The sequence below is a fragment of the Carettochelys insculpta genome, chromosome 7, assembly GCF_033958435.1.
Source record: "Carettochelys insculpta isolate YL-2023 chromosome 7, ASM3395843v1, whole genome shotgun sequence".
Taxonomy (NCBI): Eukaryota; Metazoa; Chordata; order Testudines; family Carettochelyidae; genus Carettochelys; species Carettochelys insculpta.
The window spans coordinates 45,278,735-45,290,956 of NC_134143.1; the positions used below are offsets into that span (position 1 = coordinate 45,278,735).

Sequence of the window (12,222 nt, forward strand, 5' to 3'; positions counted from 1 at the left end):
CAGATGTTGATCTGAGTTTTACCAGAAGGGATATCTGCTGTAACTGTTGCAAATCTGCAGCTCAACAGTAGAGTGTTGTGGAAATTAATACAATGTCACAAATAAAGAAGTATGATTTCATGTGATAGGAGTTGAAGCAAGTGAAGCCATGAGGAAATACCTCTTTTTTCATGCAAATACTTTTATTAATACAAGTGAGGGTAGAGAAATAATAAAAATCTTGAACTGATACATAGACAACATGTTTCATAAATAGAATATTTTCCTGGAGGTAATGTAGAAAAAATATATAGAACACCTAGGAAAGAGTATTATGAAAAACAAGGAGGCTACATTTATCAGAGTTTAATTTTTGTGTATTTTAACTTTTTCTCCAAAGTGTAAGAGTTTCTTTAGGGTTATTTTGCAAATATTTCATAAGTTTGTTTTCTCAGGGAAACTTGGAATTTAGAGAATTTAATCCTCTTTCTGTGCCAGCTTTACTTTGCTCTAAGGATGCATTTCTCACACAGATTTTGTTTTCTCTTTCAGAAATACTGTTATTTTGGTGATGTTATGTAATGCTTTGGCTCGAGGACTAATTCTGTGTTGGATTCCAAAATCAATTTCGAAGACTGATGAGAAGAAAAAGATAGCTGGAACAACAGACAAAAGTAAAAGGGCTTCAATAAGAGGGCTTGAAAAAACAAACATTGTCCAACCTTTGCCAGTGGATCCAAATGGTCTCCCTGACATTAAAGCAGCCTTAGAGGTACAGTGTTCTAATTGATCTGTTTCCTATCAAACCACTATATTTGAAGGGGGAGGCAAGAAAACTCTCCTTAGTGTATGCACATTCAGCATACACAAAGGTTCTTTTCTAAAGTTCAGATGGAGATTTGGGGACATTTTCTTTTAACTCGGTTGCTTCAGAGAGATGCAATATTCTCACCATACCCTCTGAGGAATGCATTGTATTCATAAGAGATGCTGGGATATAGAGTATCTATAGGTTCATGTTCTAAGTTTTATTTCTTGCTTGGAATTTAGGTTTGTGAATTTGCCCTGAATTTGACAAATGGAAACATACCTAATGAACTGGTGCCGATTGCTGTACGACAACAGATCATTGCAACCTGGGTGAAAGCAAAACAGTTACTTCAACAACAAATTGGCCATAAACTTGGAATGGATGATGAGGTATAGCTTCTGCTAAGTCCTATGTGAAAAATGAATGCATGTAATATACTTAATTACGGAGAATATGAGACTATGTACACTTTGGAATGCAACAGAGGAAATAAAATTTGATTGTTCCCATTAGCACATTACAAAGCACAACTAGTTTTTTGCATGGCATGTAGAAATGACTCTTGTGAATTTAATTTCTACTTTCTCTTTTTAGCTACAAGATATAATTAGTGGAAACTCTGTCATATGGTGATGTCAGAACTTCACTATCATTTAAAGATATACATTTAAAGAATTACATGGTAAAAGCCAAATTATCCAGAATTTGGATTACTGTCATGCTTAATTAACCGGCACCAGCTCTGCTGCTGACCGGTGCCAGTTAATTGAGCATATGAGCCTGGGATCTCTGACTGCAGGACCAAGTAATTTATTGTTTAGTTGCTAATCTCTTTCATATTGAAACTCTGGAGTTTTGATTTGACAGAAGATAAAAATGAAACGAAATCAGTAAAAACTATCAACATTTACATTTTTTGGAACACAGTAAAAATGGTAGAGCTACATCTACACTACAGTGATCCTTCAAAAGAAGTTCTTCCAGAAGATCTCTTCCAAAAAAACTTGTTTTGAAAGAGTGTGTACACACACAAAAAAAGGATTGAAAAAATCAATCCCCTCTTTTGGTAGTGAGCATTCACACAGCCCCCATTTTTTCAGAAGAATGGTCCAGGGATCAAAAAATCTGGTGCCATAAGGACTGCGGTTTTGAGAAAGGGGCCCATGGGGTGTCTATACACATTTTTTTCTAAAAGAATCTTTAAGAAAAAGGCACTCTCCCTCATCTGGGAGAGGAAGAAGACTGCTGGAAAAAGTGTTGCATTCTTCTGACTTAGTATCAAAAGAATGCATTTTGTGTGTAGACACTCCACGAGATTTTTCTAAAGAGCCCCAGCTTTTTTTGAAAAACACTTGCTATTATAGTGTAAGTGAACAGTTTTTGTATTAGCTAAATTACTCTTGCATGCAAATGAGCGTTCTATATAGACATTCCAAAATACAGGTAAAATATATCCTTTTTCTTATGGAATTTACATTGTTTTATAATGTTTATACATTCATGAAATTTGGAATAAATGTGACATTTCTTGCTTCTCAGAATGCTGATCCAATCACCAAAGTTCTTGTAGCTTTGGAAATGTATTCATGTAATGGCTTGGGTCTCTTGGACTTCACTGTTCCCAGTTTGTCTCAGGTAATTAGCTTTATTTTACTAAATTTTGGTTTTGAAAATTTGTAGATCTAGATACTGTAGAAGTTGCTGGTATGTTTCAGTAATTTGAGTATTGCATAGCTGGATACAAAATTAGTTCTGTTGGAGACCTACACCATTATTTCTTTTAAAACTTTTTAAAGTTAATGTAATGATCCTAACAGTAGATTAATGTCTCTGGAAATAAAATTTCTACATTCAGACACTAAATGGGTACTGTAAGAATAGTGGGAGTGCAATATTCCCCCTGCTATTCTATTAGATCAGGGCTGGGGAACCTACAACACGTGATCTGGATCTAGGCCCCAGGACTCAGGGCTGCCTCCTACCCCAGCCTCTAGTGTGCTGTGTGGTGAGTGTGGAGCCATGAATCTCACAGGCTGGAGTCAGGCAAGCTGGGGCTGGATCTGACTTATGGATTCTGCCTGGCGGGGGGGAAGAATCAGCTCAGCATTCTGTTGCCTCCCCCACCCACCCTGGGTGCCTGGAGGCTTTTCACCTACCACTCTGGTTGCTCTGATTGATTTCAGTTCCAGTCATGGGGTGGGGAGTGAGGGTTGTGCCTAAGAGCAGTAGGGGACTCAGACTTGTGTGCATCCGCAAGAAGCTGGGCCAACAAAATGCTTCCCCATCACTCAAACCCTGTGCCCCCAGACCAATCTGCACCCACCCTCCCACTTAGATCCATACCCTGCTCCTGAAATCCTTCCTGCCCAGACTCCCTACCCTTCTTCTGCACCCCACTCCCACACAGACTTCTACCCACATTCCACTCCTGCACTCTCTCTCCTGACCAGACTTCATACTCCAATCCCACTTCCTGGAAGCCTTCTCCCACACTGAACCCATTTTGGCCCCATCCCTAAACCGGAGCACAAAATCTACTAACCCTGGCCATGGCATGCAAGGGGAATGAAGGGAGTGTGTTTTTGTTTGTTTGTTTGTTTGTTTTTTGGGTGGGGGGGAGGGTTGTGTGACAAAGTCAGTCCAGTTTCTGAGCCTCTGTCCTCTGACCAGTTCACTAGGAACCCCTAAGGGCCCTGTTGCACTTGTGCCGGGTTCTGGCCCAGGGACCTTGTGCAGCTGCCAGTGGGAGGAGCTGACTCCCTTGGTCCTTGGCACAGCAACTCTCCTCCCTGGGCCACTTCCCCAAACGATTTCCACTGGTACCTTCTCCAGGCTGTAGCAGTACTGGGCCTTCTCTCTTGATCTTGTAGGAGCTCCCGCTCTCTCTCTGTGATCTCCAGTGTTCCTGTTGTTTTCCTCTGTTCTTTTCAAACCTGTTCTCTCTCTGCTGTCCTCTCACTCTCTCCCCACACCCTTCCCACTGTGGAGGATTTTAAAGGCCTCTCATTGGCCCAGTCATTGGGACCAGCTGGCTTTAATTAGGCTAAGCTGTCTTCCACCCAGCTGCCTCTGATTGCCCTGCAGGCCCTTCTGCTTGTTTAGGCTTCCTTCACCCTGGCCCTGCCACACATCCCCCCCGCTGCTCAACACCCTGGTGTTGGGCCACTTGGGTCGGGCAACAGTGCACCCTGGACAAGCCATCTGCGTTTTCATTTTGGCTTCCGGATCTATGTTGCACCTTGAAGTTGAAGGGCTGCAGGGACAGGAACCATCTGGTGACCCTCGAGTTTTTGTCCTTGTTGCAGTGCATCCATTGTAGGGGTGCATGATCGGTGACCAGGGTGAACTTCCTCCCCAGGAGGTAATAGTGTAAGGCCTCCATGGCCCATTTCACTGCGAGGCATTCTGTCTCCATGATGGCATATCTTTGCTCACGAAGCAGGAGCTTTCTGCTACGATATAGAATGGGATGCTCCTCTTCCCCTACCATCTGTGGCAATACCGCCCCTAGGCTGAATCTGAGGCATCAGTCTGGAGGATAAATTCCTTCTTAAAATCAGGGGCAATGAGGACGGGGTCACTGCAGAGGGCCATTTTCAGATCTGTAAAAGACTCCTCGGCTGCCGAGGTCCATTTTACAATATCAGGGCCCCAGGCTCTGGTCAGGTCAGTCAATGGGTACGCCCTGGAAGTGAAGTGGGTAATGAACTGGCGATAGTACCCAACCAGCCCTAAGAAGGCTCTGACCTGCTTCTTTCGAGATAGAAGGGGCCAATTTTGTATTGCCTCTACTTTGTTCAGTTGGGGTCTTACCACACCCCTTCCTACAATATACCCGAGGTACTTGGCCTCATCTAGCCCAATCATACACTTAGCGGGGTTCGCCATAAGGCCAGCTCTCCTTAGAGTCTCCAGCACAGCTTCCATTTTCTCAACGTGCGTGTCCCAATCTGGAGTGTGAACAACGACATCATCCAAGTAAGCAGCTGCATACTTGGCATATGTACACAATAGTTTGTCCATGAGTCTTTGGAACGTTGCAGGCACGCCATGCAGACCGAAGGGGAAGACGGTGTACTGGAAGAGTCTGTCTGGAGTTGAGAAGGCTGTCTTCTCTTTGGCCCCTGGGGTCAGAGGAATTTGCCCATAGCCCTTGGTCAAATCGAGGGTGGACAGAAATCGGGCCTTTCGCAGTTGGTCAATCAGTTCATCTACCCGTCGCATAGGGTAGGCGTCAAACTTTGACACCTCATTCAGCCTTTGGAAGTCTTGCAAAACTGTAGACTTCCATCGCACTTGGGTACCAATACGATAGGGCTAGACCATTTGCTGTATGACTCTTCAATGACACCCAGCTCCAGCATTTTCTTAACCTCTGCTTGGATCTCCCCTCTCTTTGCCTCGGGTATCCAGTAGGGATTGACATTCACTTTAACTCCTGGATCAGTGATGAAGTAATGGTACACCTCTGTTGTTCTTCTGGGTTTAGCTGAAAACACATCACGATTTCACTCTATCATGTCAACTACTTCCATGTGTTGGTCTGGGGTCAACTCAGGAGATATCCCCACCTGCTTCTGGGGATCCTCCTCTGCGACTGGTGCTCCCAGAATAGTCAGCTGTACTTCCCTGTCCCACCATGGTTTTAACAAGTTGATATGATATATCTGCTCTGGCTTCCATCAGTGAAGCTGGCGGACCTTATAATCCACCTCAGCAACAACTTGTATCACCTCATACAGCCCCTGCCACCTGGCGAGGGGCTTACTCTCGGCTGTTGGCACCAACACCATCACCTGGTCTCCCATGTGGAATTTCTGGGGTGTCACTTGCCAGTTGTAGTTGTAGTTGTAGTTGCCGGTTGTAGTTGGCTTGCTGGGCTTTCTGCACCTTGTCAGTGTTCCTGCACTATTGCAGGACTCTGGCAATTCAGTCTGTCATCTGCAGCACATGGTCAATGATGTTCCACCCTGGGCTGGGCTGTTTCTCCCATGCCTCATTGGTGAGGTCCAGGACTCCCCAGGGGTTACGCCCATACAAGAGCTCAAATGGGAAAAACCCGGTCGAAACTTGAGGGACCTCTCTTACTGCAAACATGAGAAATGGTAGCCGCAAGTCCCAGTCCTTACTGTCCCGGCTCATATATTTTCTTATCATACTTTTCAGTGCTCTATTAAATCGCTCAACAAGGCCTTCATTCTGGGGTGATAAACTGATGTCCTCAGGATGCGTATCCAGAGCAGGGTACATAAGTCTTTCATGAGCTTGCACTCAAAGGGGGTTCCCTGATCAGTTAGTATTTCCTTGGTTATCCCTACCCTCAAGAAAATCTGGATCAGCTCCTTTGCTATTGTTATGGACAAGGTATTGCGCAGGGGTACAGCCTACAGATACCTGGTGGCATAGTCCACAACAACTAGGATGCTCTGGTGGCCCCATGCAGGCTTCTCTAGTGACCCAACTATGTCCATGGCAATCCTCTCAAAGGGGACATTGATGATCGGTAGGGGCACCAACGGGGCCCGCAGGTGTGGTCGAGGCCCATGGAACTGGCATTCCGGACAGGAAGTACAATATTTCCAGACCTCCATATACATCCCTGGCCAAAAGAATCTCCGCAGAATGCAGTCTAGGGTCTTGTCCACCCCCAGATGCCCCCCAAACCAAGGGGCTGTGGGCCAGCTCCATTACTGCCCTGCGGTGCTTTGGAGGTACCAAAAGCTGTTCTACCTCTTGGTCCTGTATCCGGGCTACTCTGTACAGCAAGTCCCCCTTAATTATATTGTAAGGGCCCATACCTTTGCTCCTTCCCTTCACAGGGGTCCCATTAACCTCGACCACCTCCTTACAGACATTCTGGAATGCTGGGTCATTGGTCTGATCCTGCCCAAACGTTTCCTGAGGGAGACCCACGTGTTCTGGGCGAGGGGGACCGCCTTGTCCCTCTCCCTGATGAGCTAGGCCCCGCCCCTAGCTCACCTACTTCCCTGCTTTCTTCCCTAGTAGTCAGACGGGTTTGTCCGCCTGCCAGTACCTGCCTCAGATTGTGGCCCAGTGTCCTGGTTCCCAGCCTCTTGGCTGCCCTTCTCTCCCACCTCGTCTTACAGGCCTTGCTGGGCATCGAGAATAGGTCCTGGGAAAATTTACAAAAGATTGGGGCTGGGCTATGCTCTTCGGCCCCCTCACACCGTAGTAAGTTATCGAACCCAGGGAAGTCCCGTCCTATGGCCACAGGATAAGGGAGCTTGGGAACCACTCCTGCAGTTACGTTTGTGACACTACCTTGAATCTCTATCTTTACCGGGATGGCTGGATAGTAATTGACATCCCCATGAACACAAGAGATACCTGTGTGTTTGGCCCAGGTCAGTTGGTTCTGTCCCACTAACATCCCCGATACCAAAGTAACTGTGCTCCCAGAGTCTACCAGTGCTGTTGATTCTATCCCGTTCATCTTCACAGGGTGAGTGTACTGATGCGGGTGCTGTTGAAACACCAGCAAGGTAAATCAGGGCGCAGGGATCTTGCAGGCACCCCACGTCACATTGCATGGGCTTCTCCTGATGGGGGCATTGTGTAGCTATGTGCCCCAGCTCCCCACAGGCGTAACACCTATACCCTGCGTGGGGCATCCACCTTTTCTTTGGGCTGTTGGGTCTGGCTCTTGGGCCTTCCCTATCTTCGACCCCAAGCTCTCTCATACCCTCCAGCGATTCCCCTGCCCCCCTCTTCTCTGTCTATGCCCATTCTAGGGCTTCAGGAACAGGGGCCCTGTGAACGAGGCCAGGCTCCTTGCCCCGCCGCACCCTTCCCGTGGGGGGTCAAAACAGTTCCCTGGCCATCAAGCGTTTCTCCACGAGGGCCACCAGTTCATCAAAGGTAGCAGGGTCATTCTGCCCAACCCACTCCCGCAGGTCAGGCGGCAGCCCTTTGGTATATCTGTCCAGGATGACAACCTCAACGACCTTCTCCGCACTGTGGAACTCTGGTCGCAACCACTTCTGGGCCAGGTGGATTAGGTCAAACAACTGGGTTCGGGGGTTTTGTCCTCCCGGTACTTCCACTCATGAAATCTTTGGGCCCTCACTGCTGCTGTAACAGCTGCCCATGCTAAGATTTCTGCTTTCAGCTGGGGGTAGTCGGAAGCCGCTTCTTCCGCCATGTCAAAATATGCCTTCTGGGCCTCTCCACTCAAAAACGGGGCTAAAATACTGGCCCGCTGAGCCTGGGGCCAGCCATCCCGTACAGCAGTTCTCTCAAAGGCCAGCAGGTAGGCCTCGACATCATCATCCCCAGTCATCCTCTGTAGGTAACAGCTAGCACGTACCGGCCAGGTCTTGTCCTGATTTGGTATCTGGAGAGCCAGGGCCTTCACCTGCTCCATGACCTCCTGCAGGGTAGCGCGGTCCTGGGCAGCCTGACTCACTAGCAGCCGGTTCATCTCCTGCTGGACCCAGGTAGCCTCCTGCTGGACAGCCGTGGCCTGCAGGAATGCCTTCATCACGTCCTCCATGGGTACTTCTTTACAAGGGGCCCAGATAGTTGGCTTTGGGGTTGCAGTTAGATCCCCCGCCCCTGGCACCACATGTGACAAAGTCAGTCCAATTCCTGGGCCTCTGTCCTCTGACCAGTCCACTAGGACCCCCTAGGGGCCCTGTTGCCCTCGATGGGGCGAGGGGTGGTCTAGGGGGAACCCAGTCCCCACCCACTCATGCCGGGTTTCAGGCCAGGGACCCTGTGCAGCTGCCAGTGGGAGGAGCTGACTCTCTTGGTCCTTGGCACAGCAACTCTCCTCCCTGGGCCGCTTCCCCAGACGATTCCCCCTGGTACCCTCTCCAGGCCATGGCAGTCCAGGGCCTTCTTTCTTGATCTTGTAGGAGCTTCTGCTTTCTCTCTGTGATCTCCGGTGTTCCTGTTGTTCTCCTCTGCTCTTCTCAAACCTGTTCTGTCTCTGCTCTCCTCTCACTCTCTCCCCCCACCCTTCCCACTGTGGTGGGTTTTAAAGGCCTCTCATTGGGACCAGCTGGCTTTAATTAGGCTAAGCTGTCTTCCACCCAGCTGCCTCTGATTGCCCTGCAGGCCCTTCTGCTTGTTTAGGCTTCCTTCACCCTGGCCCTGCCAAAGTTGCTTCTCACTATTGTGGTCCCCTACTGATTTTTCTGTGGGTTAGTGGCCCCCGACCTGCAAAAGATTCCCCGCCCCTGTATTAATTGTACTGGGAGATGTCAGGTTCTGGTAGAGATGCACTCAACATAGGACCACACGTCTGGGCCTTCATCTCTGTGGTAAATATGACAACTCAACAGGCTCTGTATGTGAAAATGCTGTACAAAAACCCAACACAACACCTACATCAAGCATTCATTAGTCACTTTTTGAGGTCTTGAGAGTACAGGTAGAACCTATGTCTATTTAAGGGAACATGAAAAGGTTTTTACTGTATGTGTCTCAGGATGGAGTAATGCATCAATATCTACAATTTACTTTGGTTTTGATCATTTATTTTAGGGCAGATTTTACCACCATTACTCCTGCTAGCTAGTGCCATTCTCCAAATGTAGATCATTGATTTACTAACCGTGAGTCATAGTAGCAGAATCTGACTTATACCCCAAGCTGTCAAAGTTGTTGTTGAATTCTGTCACTCTATTTTGTAGTCATATCTCCTTCCATGGTCCACCAAGGGCACTCACTTCAGGCTTCTGGCTCTCAACAATTACCTCTCTTGTGTGGAAATCCACATCTCTCTCTCCCTCCTGACCAGGGACTTAAAGCCTGCATAGTTCCTTTCTGTACACTTGGATATCCCCACCAAACCAGAACAGGGTAATGTTGAGATCCAACACCTGTCATCTAATCCCAGCTTTTAGCAATTGTAAGTTAAAGGACATCTGGAAGATCGGGTTGTCTGTGACCGTTTTGTCTAATATCTGTTTATGGAGACATCCTCCATGAACTTATCTAATTTTTAATCTAATTTTTTTGGCTTTCACAAGGTCCCCTGGCAATGAATTCCACAAGTTGAACAGTTGCTTGAAGAAGTACTGTCTTTTGTTTATTTTAAGTCAGCTGCCTATATATTATATTATCATGTCATAGCATGATCCCTTGTGCTTGTGTTATGGAAAGGGATAAAATATTTTCTTTCTCCATACCATGTATGATTTTATAGACCTATGTCCTCTGCTAGTTATCTCTTTTTTTAAGCTTAACAGTTCCAGTCTTTTTCTTTTTTTCTCTCATTGTATGAAAGGTGTTCCATAGTGCTAATCATTCCTGTTGCCCTTCTCTGTACCTTTTCCAATACCAATATATCTATTTTGAGATGTGGCAACAAGAATTTTATACAGTATTTATAAAGTGGGAATACCATAGATTTATACAGTGACTTTATATTTTTCTATCTTACTATCTCTTTCCTAGTGGTTCCTAACATTCTGTCACTATTGTTTTCTTGGGGGAGCTGCTGCTGCAAATTGAGCGTAGGTATTCAGAGAACTATCCACGAGGACTCCAAGTTCTCTTTGGCTATGTCTACAATTGCCCCCAACTTTGAAGGGGGCATGGTAATCAGGCTGATGGGAGATTTCTAATGAAGTGCTGCAATGAACATGCTAATTAGGCTAATTCTCCCCCATGGCAACTTCAAAGTATCAAACTTCAAAGTGTCGGCATGCCATGTAGCCGTGTGCACTTCAAAGTGTCTGCACTACTTCGAAGTGCCTTTACTCCCCAAAATTACCTTGCCACCTCACTGTTCAGTCCTTTTTCCAGGTCATTTTATGAATATGTTGAACAGCACAGGTGCCAGTTCAGAACCTTGGGAGACCCTTATGTTTACCCTCTCCACTGTGAAAACTGTCCTTCTTTGAGTGGTCCCCGTGGGTGCTCCACAGTAGGTGTCGGGCTCACCCTGGCACTGCAGATCAGAGATTTCCAAGCTGTATATCGTCGGATTGTGCATGCATAGAAACGCGCTGGTCCTTCATGCACTTTTGTTCACATGCACAATCTGCTTTGCGCCAGTTCCAATCAACCGCCAGCGGCTGCAGATGGATTTCACTTTGGCTCCAGCGTCTGAAAAGATAAAACCCTTTACTTGTTTTTATTGGTTGCTAGTTTTTAAGAACTGTTCCTTAAAATCTTCTCCTGTATATAGTTTTAGTTGAAGAAAAAAAAAAAAAGGAAGAGAGAGAAGAAGCAGTAAGAAGAGAGCAGGGGGGAAGCTCTGCCACCACACAGCCTGATTGTTAATACTTATCTACAGACCGTTGTGTTGCTCTTAGTACCTGTTAAGTACCCTCGTTAAGGTTAAGCTAAGTTAAGTTATTCAAAAAAGAGTCTCCAGCAGGCTTCAAGAAGTGCAAGTCATGCCGCGAGGCTATGCCCGGCCTGTGTGAGCAGAGTTCAGAACTCTTGGATGAATATCATTTTGTCCTGGTGACTTACTGCTCTATCATTATCAGTTTGTTCCAAAACCTCATCTGTTGACATCTCATTCTGGAACACTTCCTCAGATTTCTCATCTAAAAATTGTGATATGGGACTCTCCTCCATATCTTCTCCAATGAAGACTGATGCAGAGAATTTATATATCTTCTCTGCAATGTCCGTGTCTTCCTTGAGTGCTCTTTTAGCAGCTTCATCATCCAATCACTCACCAACTCTTGTACTTAAAACAATTTTTGTTATGGGTTTTTGTGTCCATAGCTGGTTGCTTTTCACATTTTTTCTTCACTTGCCTTGTTATACTTTTACATTTGATTTCTAGAATATATACTTATTTTTATTTTATTTTATTTTTATGTCTAATTTGTGACCATTTGTTCTTTGGCACAGAGACTGTCTGGTTTGGGCAGTATACATAGGAGAGGGGTGTTGGTGGTACTTGATGGTATATGTCACATTAGTGGAAGTGCAAGTGTATGAGCCACTGATGTTGTGACTAGGTCCTGGGGTGGTGTTGCTTGTATAGATATGTGAACAGAGTAGACAAAATGGATTGTTGCAGGGATAGGTTCCTGGGTATGTGTATTTGCGGTGCAGTATGTGGGGCTGCTGGAAAGTATTTGCTTTGGATTAGCAGGCTTTCTGTAGGTGAGGTCTGGCCTGTCTGCCAAGGCCTGTGAGACTGAGGGATTATTTTCCAGGATAGGTCATATACTGTTGGTGATGCACTGGAGGGGTTTAAGCTGGGGCCTGTAGGTGATGACCTGTGGTGTTCTGTTATTTTCCTGGTTGGGCCTGTCTTGAAGTAGGTAACTTCTAGGTACTCTTCTGGCTCTGTCAATCTGTTTCCTTCCTTTCCCTGAGGAATATTTAAGTTTTAAGAATGCTTGATAAAGATCTTGTAAGTGTTAGTCTGTGGAACTGGAGCAGATTTAGTTGTATTTTAGGGTTTAGATATAGACAGCAGCTCGGGTAATGTGTCC

At 46.2% G+C, this 12,222-nt stretch overlaps 1 protein-coding gene across 1 annotated transcript in view; it reads left to right on the forward strand.

Moving 5' to 3' along the window:
• CFAP46 (cilia and flagella associated protein 46) overlaps positions 1 to 12,222 on the forward strand; it is a 167,993-nt gene that overhangs the window by 65,501 nt on the left and 90,270 nt on the right. Inside the window, exons 20-22 of the mRNA XM_074999578.1 lie at positions 532 to 751; positions 1,030 to 1,179; positions 2,330 to 2,425. Coding sequence (XP_074855679.1) covers positions 532 to 751; positions 1,030 to 1,179; positions 2,330 to 2,425 — 466 coding nt within the window. The remainder of the gene's footprint in view (positions 1 to 531; positions 752 to 1,029; positions 1,180 to 2,329; positions 2,426 to 12,222) is intronic.